The 13,627-nt window shown below is 48.2% G+C and overlaps 1 protein-coding gene across 8 annotated transcripts in view; it reads left to right on the top strand.

Annotated features, from left to right (window-relative positions):
• Positions 1–13,627, top strand: part of MEGF11 (multiple EGF-like-domains 11) — a 208,855-nt gene that overhangs the window by 40,868 nt on the left and 154,360 nt on the right. For all 8 annotated transcript variants that reach the window (XM_004687655.2, XM_012728728.1, XM_012728729.1 and 5 more), the window contains one exon: positions 5,855–5,947. In XM_004687655.2, the coding sequence (XP_004687712.1) occupies positions 5,855–5,947 (93 nt within the window). The remainder of the gene's footprint in view (positions 1–5,854; positions 5,948–13,627) is intronic.

Genomic DNA, 13,627 nt, shown 5'->3' on the forward strand with positions numbered 1-13,627 from the left:
CTGGTGCACTTGAGGTCCTGCAGAGTTAGCCACATTTCCCCCTTCAAAAGCAGAAAGGCAGACCTTATTGAAGGGGCAAATGCAATTGGAAAACCAGAGGGGAGAGAGGATGCACAGCTGGAGGGTACATTGGGATAATTACTGAAAGCAATGGAAAAAGTATGTGTGGGGGGGAGCGTGCTGGGTAGACAGTCCAAGGGAGTAACTAGTGGTCAACCAAGAAGGGAAAACCTCAGAATCCAGCCCAACTGGTTAGATGATGGAGGGTTTGGCAGAGAGTCCGCAAAATCTAGGCATGAGTGGAGTTGTATGTGAGGATGCGCACATCATGAGGAAAAGTGCTGCTGGTGTCGCCTCTGTGCCGGCTGGCAGCACATGTCCAGGATGTTTGAGACCCTGGGTTTACCCTCAAGGAGCTCACAGTCTAGTTGGGGAGACCAATGGACCCCACACTAAAGGGGGTCGTGGCAGGAGGTCAAGTGTGCCATGTCCCCCTATTTGTGAGGGAAGAGAAGACCTCTGCGCCAACTGAGGGCCATGGTGTGGGTAGGGGGCTCTGGTGGGAAAACAGTTCACCCTTCATCCTGTACCCATGCCATGGCTGGAGGTGACTTCTTGGTGGTGCTGGGTGGTGAAGTCCTTGTCCAGCCTTGGAGAAGAGGTGATGCAGGGCTGGGGAGCATTTCAAGCTTCCGGCTGCTGTAAGGTGATGTGGTGGAACCAGAGCAGCCCTAGATCGGAAGAGGAGCATCAGCAAAGGGAGGAACTCTGGGTTCTGTGGACCAATGTCCTTGGATGAGAGAGGAAGCTATGTACCCAGAATCGTGTGTGAGGTCATACGGAGCCTGAACGTATGCTCGGGTCTCCTGGCTCCTAACCAGCACCTTTTCCAAAGGAGTAGAGGACAGGGAAACCAATGGTCTGTGAGATGTCAAGGGTAGAAGGTTACTAGGCACTGGGAAGGGGAGCTTGGGATCAGGAAGGGGAACTAGAACAACAGCAGTTGTCAGGTGTGTACTGGTGGGGTGGGTGCGGTGACAGTTTGCGTGGTTCTTAGCTGAATGGGACCTCATGTTACAGGGTAGCCCAGAGTGAACTGGGGAGCCTGTTTGTGGGGCCTCACCCCCACGCTTACAATTCAGTTACACTGCAGGTACACACAAAAGGGTCAATAATGGGTTTATTTACAAAAGGGTAAAGGAACAGGAAACAGCCCAGGGAAAGAGAGTGGGATACAAAGTAACTGGAATACCTTACGGCTAGGCTGACTGAACACATGGAGTCACGCAGTCCAGAGAGCTGCTTCCCAAGCAAGAGAGCGAGGGAGCGCCAGAGAGCTGCAGTCACCCCTTATTTATCCCCCCAAAATGTCCCAGAATTTCTTCCTGCTAGCTCCGCCCTTGGGTCCTCGCAGTTCTCTCCCCGGTACTGCTGGGAGTTGTAGTTGCCAATCACTGGAGTACAGTGTAGGGTCCAGAAAGCTGGAGTAGAGTCCATGAGACTCTGCAGAGTTCCTTTAGGACATCCTTCCCCTTAAAACTCAGACCTTATCTTGTCTGCTTCTGAATTACAGGTGCAGCTGCAGGGCCTAGAGAGCAAAGTCAGTTGCTTGCTATTGCTGAGATAGACACTGGTAAATGCAAACCCAGCTGTCCTCACCCCCATGGCAGGGCTGCTGTAACCCCACACCTCTGTCCCTCCAGACCCCACAGTCCAGAAACGGCCTGAGCCAGGGTACCGGGTATAGGCATTTGGTGACTCTGTGTCTGAGCCCTGAAACTCAATGACAGTCATGCCTTTTCAGCAGGTACTTTGGTGCCTCACTCCTGGGGACCCACAAACTGAGCACCTGCTATTCACCAGGCAGCATGAGGGGTTGAAAGGCCGACTAGAACGTGACCTCAGTCCTCTAGAGGCTGGAGGTTTACAAAGGAGTGCTGGGCGCTGACATCACTAGCTCGTGCTAGGGTGGCCTGTGGCAGAGGTTGGGATAATGTGTGTGACATCCCTGGGGCTGGCTGAGAGCAGGTGCTCAGGAAATGTCATGACAGGAAGTAGCTATAAGTGGTAGCTCTTAACCCCGGGCCAGCCGGGCTACGGCTATGCGGTCTCGAGGTGCGGGCTGGGGATGATAATGAACCAGACACACACACACAGACACACACACATACACACAAACGCAATGCAGTCTCGAGGTGCGGGCTGGGGATGATAATGAAACACACACACACACACACACACACACACCTACCTCTGCCTCTGTACTTTTCCACCCCCCTTGTTTGTACAAGGTCTGAGCATTTAGTCCTGCCAACAAAAACATACTCCCTTTCCCATACAAGAGGCCCTTGTTCTCTAAAAGCCCACCATGTTTCTTTCTAGTCCTTCAGTAACCTCGACTCCACAGCTCTCCACAGTAGCAGCAGCTGTCACCTGTTTTAGACCTGGACACCAGGTCCAGTGATGCGTGGTGTGTGCGTGACAGTGGCTTATGTTTATGGAGCACTTACTGTGTGCCAGGTTCTGGTCTAAACACTCTGCCTGTATTATTTCATTAAATCTTTGCAATAACCCATGAGGTAGCTACTGTTACTATCTCTGTTTTACAGATGAACATTGAAGCATGGAAGGTTAAATGATTTGCTTATTGTTCTGTAATTGTTGCTGGTAGGTAGTGGATTTTACTTAGGTCATCACATCGTCCATACTGTGGTGGAGAGGAGCTTGCCCTCCAGCAGCCCTGTCTCCACCAGGCTTCTATCAGCAGGTCCCCACCACCTGTCCTATGTGGCTTGCACCTTGAGGAAGGGTGGAAGTGGAGGGTGACAGGGGCCATGGTGGTAAGGACCCTGCCTTGTCTTGGGTCTGAGGTGACACTGCTAATAATGGCAAGATTCATCGAGTACTGAGTGTGGCCAGGCATTGCTCTGGGTACTTAGTCAATTCATCCCATGCCCACACACAGAATGGCCTGAGGCCCATTCTGCCACCATCTCCCTCTGAACAGATGGGGACTGACAGAAATGGAAGTAACTTGCTGGAGGTGTAGAGTTCCTAAGTGGCATTGCTGGGTCCGGGTTTGCCATTCTGGGTTTAACTCCTCATCCACGACAGCTGATGGGTGGAAAGAGGGCCTCAACACAGTGCCCCATTTGGTGTTAAAGGAGACAGGGAAAAGGGGAGACCAGGGTCGCAGAATATAAACTCCACCCCTTCTTGGGGTGAGCTGGCATGGGGGTCTGGAGTCAGAAAGAACTAGGGGACACTCAGACTCAAGAAATGGCCACTGTGTAAACCCCAGGCTCTGGAGAGGGGCTGCCTACTCTCCCAGAAGCACCCCCATTCCTCCCCCCTCCCCGCCGGGTACACAAACACACAGAAGCTCCATTGCCAAATACGGCCATTTGAGCCGTGGGTATTTGCTATCAATATTTCATGCCTCAAACAACACTGTCTAACAACACCTATGAAATATGAATGGATTGAGATTTTGACAAGCAAAAAGCCCAGGCATGATACCAGGGTGAGGAGGGGAGCAACACCCAGATTTGAAGGGACCACAGGCACAGCAGCCACAGCCCCAGAGTGAGGGTTTGTGGGATGGCTGTCCTCTGTCCTCTGCATACAGGTCATTAGAGCACTATAGATGCAGGGCTGGGGGTAGAAAGGTGCTTCACTAACTGTTCAGTGGCTCCAGGAAAATGCTGCCTGGAGCTGGCTCAGGACTCTGAGGGTCCCTCCCTGCCAGCTAAGGAGAGGGTTCTGGAGATGGACCAGAGGTCAGAGGGCCAGGGGAGACCCAAGGGCTGAAGACACTGGGCCATCAGCCCTCTCTCCCCTGGCTTTCCTCCCTCCTCCCACGAGCTGCCCCCAGCACCCTGTCCTGACTAGCCTGCATTTCAAAGTCCCCGTGGTCTGGGCCACCTCTCCCCTCCTCCACCTTCCGAGACCTCTTCTTCTGGGAACCTCACCCCAGCTCCTTCCTCCCCAGCCAAGAGTTCACACACTGTCCCCGAGGTCACAACCACTGTCTCCGAGGCCTCAGTTTCTCCGTGAATCAAATGGGGGCTGACATGATTATTTCTGAGGTGTATCCCAGCCCTGACACTCAGCAGGGCATATTCTCTGTCTGCCCAGCAGAAGCCTTAGGAACCAAGGTGTTGTACTCTCTGCAGTGAAAAGGCAGCTAGAGGTGTCATGAGCTAGTCCGAAGGGCTCCTGAGAAGGGTCTGCTGGAATGCAGAAGGGCCAGCAGGTTGGGACTTCACAGCTAATGCTGTGGGGTGAGAGGAGGAGTGAGCAGCTGGAGCCAGGGGAAGGGACACTGGTGTCCTAAGTGCACAGGGGATGTTTACCTGTTTGAGCTTGTCTGGAAAGTCTGGAGGAGACAGGAAGCCAGGCAATGAGTGACAGACTGAGATTGTTTTTAGCAATCATTTGAGCAGCTCACCATGGCTTTAAGTAGAGCTGGAGACTGAGGTCAATGTCCAGCCCAGTTCCACAGTGGGAAATGCACTAGTTAGTACAAGCTCCAAGAAAGGGTTGCAGAATTCTTTAGCACAAGCCAGGTCCCTCCCAAAGTCACCTGTACAAATGAGCAGGACACAGGTGCCAGGGTTCTCCCAGGCTTGCAGGGGACAGCTGACTGCAGTCCACTGGTCAGTGGGGCTACTGAAATGCACCAGCCTGGCCTGGAGGTCCGGGCAAAGCTGAGGCAACATCTTCAGAGCCAGCACTTGTGTTTGGAAGGAGCTGGGGACCCCCCACAAACCATAAAATGATTTATTTGTCTAACCTTACAGTATCCTCTCAGTGGGCATTCACGTCGGGCAGTAGGTGTGCCAGTCGATGGGCATTCAGAGGCCAGTGGCAGCCCCTCAAAACTCGCCATCGGGGCACCTGCCCCCCAGGCCAGTTCTCAACAGGAAAGGTGTCTAGTTGCTTGTCAGAAAAAAGTGCTTCATCTAGATCCCTTCCAAGAAATTGACAGGGTTGATGTTAGTTGCTGATTTCCCCCGCTTACAGAACTGGTGACACATGGGTTTTCTATAATCCTTCACTGATGGATTCGATGGTGGAGCAGATCTCTCAGTTGCCAAGGATGACCTTGAGAAAACGTGGATGTCAGAGGAGGAGAGGAGTAATCTCCCTTCCTCAAACTACTGCCAATAAGCTGCTCAGCACTGAGTCGTTGATGGAAACTTTGCTGCTGTTGCCTCCCAGCTCACAAGGCTGTGGCGTTTGACTGCGTGATAAGAAATTGCCAGGCACTTTCTAATTACAATTATCATCATCGTGGATGTCTCTTTTAATTACTTTCTTATAATTAGCTGTTGCTTTTTCCTCAGCATTTGTGTACTTTGCAGATTTGCTGACATTTGAGAGCCCCAAAATAGGGACATTTGGGGAGGAGGGCAGAAAGGTGGGGGAAACGTGAGAGGAACCTGTTCTTCTCTGGCAACCTGATACATCTCAGGGCCTCTACAAAATGGGGAAAGCAAGAGATGACATGACAGTCCCTCCTGAGCTGATGGGCCAGGGCAGGGGGGTAGGTGTGGTGGGGGGAGTGTGGGTGGGGTCTCTTGTGTTAGACCTTGGGGGAAATGTTTTAGGAAATCCTGCTTCTCAGGATTGGGCTTCAAATGAGGTTGGGGCGAAGCACATTCTTGTTAGATCCATTTTAGAGTTAATTCAGTGACTTAGCCCAGAAGTGACTGGATTTCCCCCCAAATAGTGATGTTTTCTGATCAGCCCTGAGCCCTGGGGGGTCATTATAAAGGGGTTCATGCACCTTAACCAGATTGTTGATCTTCACCATGTTCCTGTTCTTCCTCCCTTTCCCCGGCCCCTGCAGCCCTGTGTACGGAGGAGTGTGTCCATGGCCGCTGCGTCTCCCCGGACACCTGCCACTGTGAACCCGGCTGGGGAGGGCCTGACTGCTCCAGCGGTGAGTCTGAATTCTTTGGGAGTCAGGCAGCCCCTGGCTCTGGCTTGGAAAGGGTCATGCCATGTACATGCTGAACGAATGCTTTGTGTCGGGGGACTGTGTGCATCCAGGCGGAGGCAGACCTGAGCTCAGTACATGGTGGGACTGGGCATGGAGAGGTCTAGGGTTTTGGGGTAATGATCTGTGGTAGTTGGAGTGATAATGTGTGTTACATGTGTTGGGAATTGTGGGGCCATTGACACACTCTGACTTTTCATTTACTGCCTCTCAGTAAGGTGTTTGCGGATTAAGGTGAAACTGAGATGCCACCCAAGGGTGCAGACCCAGAAGGTCACTGTGGTTCAGGCCTGGTTCTTGTCTCTGCTGTTCCAAAGGCTCAGCTCTGTGAGGGCTCTCTGAGGCTCAGAGGTCTGATTCATGAGACAGGTGGGCCCTGAATGTCTCTGTCTCCCCAAATGCAGGAGAATGGTATGTTCATGGGACCAAGGCACTGTATCATATATTTCTCTGCCCACACTCTTCAGAAGACTTCCTGTTAAGCCTGTAGTGAAATGGGTACTCTTGGGACTGACCCAGTGACCCACAACAGCATGGGGTAGCATCTCTGCTGTAGGGCCAGTCACTGAGAAGCTGCTGTACATGTGGCACCTGCTCAAGGGATTCTCTGCCAAGAGCCCAGATGAAGACCAGTCCTTCGCTGGCTCCTTTTCCCTGAATAGTTGTAAATGATGCTTTCCATGGGCATATTTTAAAAATGATTAGTCATGCCATGGTCATTTATTTATTTATTTATTTTTAAAGATTTATTTATTTGTGCATACAGAACTGGGGTACAGGCCAGAGACTCAGGGGTGGCGAAAGACTTCACCAGAGACAGAGCGGGGAGCAGAACAGGCAGATCGATGAAGTACACTGCTGAGGGGAGCAGCGGGCGGGTCAGGAGAGGTCTGCCACGCCATGTGGTCTCCTCCGGGGCAGACGGGAATCGAATTCATGCGGAAGTGGTTTCAGCTTAGTGCGGTGCTTTAACCCGCTGCGCCACCAGGGAGGGGCCGGTCATAGTTTATTTTTAAGGAGTCCGTGATTAGTGTTAAAGCCCGGTTTTCTTCATGCTTTGAACTGGGTTTTTTATTGTGATTAGAGTAGATGACTGGGCTGATCTAACTCCCATTATTTCCCCACGTTTAGGCACCAACTCCAGTCCCATCCTGTTGCAGCTGCAAAGGTTGTGACTACTTAGGGAAGGGGATGTTTGGCCCACATTGGCCAAAGTGGTCCTCTTGGACCTTTTTTTTTCACTCTCACTGCCCACGTGGAAGCATCCCTTTCCCCCAGGGTCTTGGCTCCCTAACTGCCCAGTGCCTGAGAATGTACCAGCCGAAGCAAGGCTACCGGATGTGGTTTTATTTTGTGCCTGGGTGGTTATCTTGGGCCAGGGATTCTAGGATCTGATTGGGAGTGCCTGAGAGACTGACTTCAGTGCCTGAAGACTCCCATGAGCATGGCCTCCTCCTTTTACCTGTTCCCCTGCTGTAAGGTGACTGCACTGAGGAAAAAGGTCAGAGACTCCTCCAGACAGTGAATAGTAACCTGAGGGACGTGTGTATTAGCCTGGTTTCCTGTGGACTTGAACTGGGGAGATGTTGAGGGCTTTTATCTCCCTCATCTGTGTTTTGTTTTATGTAACTCTGCTTACAATGAATCTTTGATGAAGCACTAGCTAAGTTGATTGGGTGAACCCTGCTGGGCCAGGTCTACTTGCTGTTGCCAGATTGTAATGTTGGCGCCTGTTGGAAGCTGAAGTACAGCACGAATCCCAGGGGGCCCTGAGTGCCTATAAATCCCCTGGCAGTGCCAGCCCCCTGCATGGTGTTCTGTGCTGGGGCGGGTGGGGCAAATGGAAGGGTCTTTTAGGGTTGGTCTGTGTTTCTCAAGGTTTCCAGTCTGGTGAAAAAAAATGGGATGAAGACAGCCGTCGGTAAGGGACCTTACAGTTTAAGTCTTGCCCCCAGAGTGAGTTTACCATGCGCTTAGGGAAATAGCCTCGTTACCTTAATTTCACCCCCAATTCTGACAGCAGACGTGGCTCTGATCAGTCTAGCAGTTTCCTCAGTTGAGTCTGTCCCCAGGGGTTGAAGACGACTCAGGCATGTACTGCTTCCTCTGGAAGCCCTGAAAGTTGGGCCTGATGTGGGGCCAGCAGCACTGAATTATGGGAATTCATAGGCTCATTCTCAGAATTGCTCAGATCATTGAATGATTGCCAAGTGCTTTCCAGCCTCTGCTGACATCCTGATGCTCCTGTTGGGAAGTTTTCCCTTCATTCCAGTGCAGCTCGTCCCCAGCTTCTGCTGACTGGCTCTTGCTCATGATCAAGTCCAGGGTGGGGTTAACGATCACCACACCCTCCATCCCATGTTTAGAATTCCTCCCTAGGGGCTCAGTAGACAGGCCTCAGAGTGTGTGTGAACATGGTGGCCTCAAAAGAGTTGATAATAGCTATGGATGCCACATAGAAGAAACCAAGTCTGGACTTCAGGTATTAGGAGATAGCGATCATGTCCCTCCTTGAGTGTTTATTCTCCTATGTTTCTCACATGAGGTAGTCTGAACTGCCTTCCCAGATGGTTTCTTTCATTTCTGGGGCCTTTATCCATCCTAAGCTGTCATTGCTGTATTAGACTACACAACTGCAGGCTTATATGGAAAAATAATAATTGGGATCAGTACTATTTATTGAATTATACTGTGCAGTAGGTAGATACTTTATTGCCTCACTTAATCTTTATAACAATCCTATGGTGTAGGAATTAATACTATCTCCATATAGCAGATGACAAAGTTGAAGCACAGAGAGGTTAAAAGAACTGTGCTGGCCCTCCCTGGTGGCACAAGAGGTTAGGACGCAGCACTGCAAGCTAGCCTCAGCTGCTTCAGTGCATGTTTGATCTCTGGCCCTGGAGGTGACCACATGGCGCGGTAGACCTCTGCTGACCCGGCAGACCTCTCCTGTCTAGCCTGCTGCTTCCCTCAGCAGTATGCTTCATCAGTCAGCCTGTTCTGCTCTCCACTATCTCTGGTGAATCCTCTCACCACCCCTGGACCTGTGGCATGTACCCCAGTTCTGTATGCGTAAATCTTAAAAAAAAAAAAAAAAAAACTCTGCTAGTCAACACACAGTAGTTACTAAATGGTGGAACTGAGACTGCCACTGAAAACCTGCATTCTAAACATGCACTCTTGTTATATGCTTTGCTGTTTCCTGGATGCTTACCCTGTTAATTCAGCCTAAAGTTGAAACAGGTCTTTTGATGAGAAAACATAGTTGATCACAGAGGAAGGAAGGATCTGCTTGAAAGATGTGGTCCTGAGAGATTGTTGTAGAATTAGGTGAATTAACCTTGGAACACAAATGGTGACTAGGTTTACTCCAAGATGCTTGAGCCTGCTTGTTACTGTGCTACTGGATGAGGATGCCTGTCTGTCTGTTCGTGCTCTGTGGGGTGTTAAGGCCTTTGGGGGACCAATATCCATAGGGATGGCTGTCCCAGTTGGTGCAGTGTGTACTCTGGAGATTTCTGAAAGGATCTGTCTATATACACATACATATGCATACGTATATACATATATATGTGTGTGTGTGTATATATGTTGTGTTCAAAAGAAAATTCAAACTGCCTCAAAAATATAGGCCAAAAGGTGAACTCCATGTAGCCAGGGTAACCATTTCTGGCATTTGCTCAACTTCCCTGTTACTTCTCTACACATTTGTTCTTAGAGTTAGAGCTGATGAAACTTTTATTACTTCATTTAAATGTATGTACTAGTCTGTAACTTGTGTTTTAGATTCAATATTATGTCCTGCCTTCTTTCTTTGTCAATAAACATGAATATCCCTTTAAAATTTTAATGACCTTCTAGAATTTCATTCTATGGGTTACCCAGATTATTTAACCAGCTTCTTATTCATGTAGGGCTTTTAGGTTGTTCCTGATTTTTCACTATTCTAGACCCACCATTTTTTATTCAAAATTCTTAGGGCCTGTTGGTTTCAGAATTTAGATACTTTTCAGAGTTTAGAAAGGTGTATAGTAGCTGAACTGGGCTATACCCTCAGATGAAACAGTGATATTTCTAATGTGAATATGACTGTATATCTCTACTTACATTAAGACAATAGATAATCACAGATTAGTTCTGTGAAGATTTTGCTTCTAAACGAATTCTGGCTCTGAACTTTCAAAAAATTTTCTTTTGGATGTCTCAGGGTTTTTTTTGCATGGTTGAGCTGATGGATAAGGAGCTGTGGCCCTATATTAAAAAGCTACAGCGATTCTTCTTGTGGATACATCTTTACCCACGTGTCCCAATTTTTTCTCGGGATAAATTCCTGGAAGTGGCAAGGAGGGTTATAAAGATCCATCACTGTACTGTCTGGCCCTGCCCTGCCCTGCCCTTTGTGGCTGCCACAGGATTTATGACTTTGACAGACACAAAGAGGACGGACCCAGTTCTGTGGTGGGGGTGGGGAACTTTTCTTTCTTCAGCAGACTTATAGCCCCATGGCGTAATTTCTTTAGGGCCTGGACTAATTTCTTTCTGCTATAAAGGAAGTGAGGGGATGCTGACTTGCCTGGTGGGTGGACACGTCAGCTATTGTGAATAATTCCAAGATGTTAGACAGACCAATATGGGGAAATGGAGTAGTGCAAGCTTGGTCATAAACCTCCATCCCATATAATAATGAAGAGTAAAAGGATGAAATGTCAGTTTACACTGAATAAAGACGACAGAGTGACTCTTATTAAATTGCACTAATCTCACAAGTGGAGATAAAAAGAAAAAAAAAGTTTTCCTATATTGAATATCTAGCTTTTTAAAGTAATTAGGAATATTAAAGTACTGACAATGATTGAGATAGAAACATTATTCATAACTTTTATTTCCGCACCGGGCAATGGTCCAGTATATTTCATTTATGAGGTTTCAGCTGTAAGAAGAAGGACGTGAGCCAATTCCTAAATTAAATATGCCCTGTTAACTTTTATAAATGATACCAGAGAATCAACTTGGAAATTTAAGCCTTATTGTATTATTTAATTATTGTATTTCCTGGGTCCTGCTTCTCTGCTTGCCGTCCCACAGTGCTTTTCTGTAGAATGGCATTTTGGTTTTAGTCTCAGGCCTCCCCGCAAGGATGAGGGCAAAACACAGGAGAGGAAGCCCATCCTCCACTGCCCGCCCCCAGTCTTAGATTCCACTCAACTGTGTTACCCAAAGCCACAGAGAGAACCTAAGGCAAGAAACTCGCTACACGCTGTCTTACTGTCTGTGAAACCCACACCCCCACTCTCCTGCACACGCTGGGCACGAGGCAGGACTAGAGCGAGCCTGAGTAATGAAGCCAGCAGCAAGTGAGTTGGACCACCACCAAGAGCAGCTTCTGCCAAGTCCAGTGTGTTCTTATCTTGACTCGTTTGTGGGACCCCTGGCTGACTTGGCTGTCGGCTCTCCTCACATGCAAATAAAACATTTTCCAGCTCAGAAATGTGCCTAGACTCCCAAAGTAGCCTGGGACCCCTTTAGAGCTTTCCCAACTAAGGTACATTTGGTTAGAGGGGTGTGTGTGTGAGTGTGTCTATGTTAAAGATGCATAAAATTTCACTTTTAAATCATTTCAACTGTATAGTTCTATGGTACTTAAGTGCCTTCACTTTACGGGTTCACCACCTCCAGAAATTTTTCATCTTTTCCAACTGAAGTTGGGTAGCCATTAAACACCCACTTCTTTCCCCCTCTCCCTGGTCATCGGCAGCCATCATTCTATTTTCTGTCGCTAAGATTTGAACTACCCAGATGACTCATAACAAGAACCACATTACGGTGTCCTTGGGTCATCCTTTTGTCACATCACAGCGTATTTTCAGGTTCACCATCTTGTAGACTTGCTTTTCTGGCTGGAGGCTGTTCCCTGTACCTGTGTGCATACCACGTTTTGTCTATCCATTGAGTCGTCTCTGGATGCTTGAGTTGCTGCTACTTCTTGACTGCAGTGAACGGTGCTGTGCATGTTGTCTTGCTCCACATCCTTACCGGCACTTGTCATTTTCTGGTTGTTTTGTTTTGTTTGTTCATTGCTACGGTGGGCTTGAAGTGGTATTTCATGGTGCGTTTGACTTGTATTTCCCTTATCACTCATGATTTTTGAGCATGTTTTTGTGAGTTTGTTGACCCTTTGTGTATTTTCTTAAAGAAATGCGGATTGAAGTCACTTGCCTATTTTTAAAATATTTTTTAGATGTATTTATGCATATTTATTATGCATTTATGGGGTATAGCCAGAGGTGGTGAGGGGTGGTGAGAAGATTCACCAGAGATAGAGTGAGGAGCAGAACAGGCAGATCAAGGAAGTACACTGCTGAGGGGAGCAGTGGGTGGGTCAGGAGAGGTCTGCTGCACCATGTGGGTCACCTCAGGGTGGGATCAAACTCATGTTGAAGTGGCTTTGGCTTCTTAGTGCTGTGCTTTAACCCGCTGCGCCACCAGGGAGGGCCCCATTTGCCTAATTTTAATAGGGTTGATTTGTTCTTGCTTGCTGAGCTGTAGGTGTTCTTTATATAGTCTGCATATTAATCCTTTTTCAGATATGTGATTTCCCCCCATTCCCTGAGTTGCCTTTTCACTCAGTGATAGTGTTCTTTGATGCACAAAATTTTTAGCTTTGATGAAGTCCATTTTGTCTGTTTTGTTGCTCGTGTCTTTGGCATCATGTCTGAGCCATCACTGTCAGATCCAATTTCATAAAAACTGTCCAAACCCAATGTTCTTGTCGAAGGGTTTTATAGTTTTAGCACTTACATCTGAGTCCTTGATCCACTTTGAGTTAATATTTATATCATATAAGGTCAGAGTCCAACTCCAGGCACGTAGATGTCAAGTCCTCTAGTACCACTTGTTGAAAATATTTTGCTAAACATCTTGAAGCACCATTTAATGGCACATTAATGTTTAAGTAACTTAAACATTATTCCTTAAAGTAATAGATTTGTATTGTAGGGTCAAATACAGAATTACCTTTTTAAAAGTCATTTGAGTATTTGGTAGAACTTTGGGGCTATGCTCCCTGAGGACAGGGCTATTTTAGGGATCAAGACTTAGTGGAAAGGGCATAGAGACCATATGAGAATTAGGCTGATGGGCTTGCAAGAATGGTTTAGAGGAAATCAACCTTCAAGTCCATTCCCACAACATTCTTGGGGACTCTGTCTTCCGTCCATCAGCCTTGACTATCTGTAGTCACCCCACTGCTTGTGCCGGGCTCCTTGGCTTCAGATTAGCATGAGGAATCTGACCCTCATGCCTGCTTGGGTGTCACAGAGCCTTTGCATCTTTCCTTGATGCTCACTGCTGATCCACCAGAGCTGAGTCAAAGACCCTGTAGTATTATGGCTTGGGCAGCCTGTAGTTCCGTCTACATATCTTTTACACATAGTCCTGGAATGGAGTGTTAGGAAACCTGATACAGGATCCCAGAACCGAATTTCTGGTCACTGAGATCTAATGATTTAACTTGGAACTGTTGAACTTGGAACTGGTGGGGGCCTCAGAAGTTGTCTGACCCACGCCTTCTGCTTTATAGCTGGGCAAACCAACGACCAGAGAAGGGAAACTGCTGGCTTG

This window comes from Condylura cristata, unplaced genomic scaffold, assembly GCF_000260355.1.
Source record: "Condylura cristata isolate star-nosed mole 26May11 unplaced genomic scaffold, ConCri1.0 scaffold00023, whole genome shotgun sequence".
Classification (NCBI taxonomy): domain Eukaryota; kingdom Metazoa; phylum Chordata; class Mammalia; order Eulipotyphla; family Talpidae; genus Condylura; species Condylura cristata.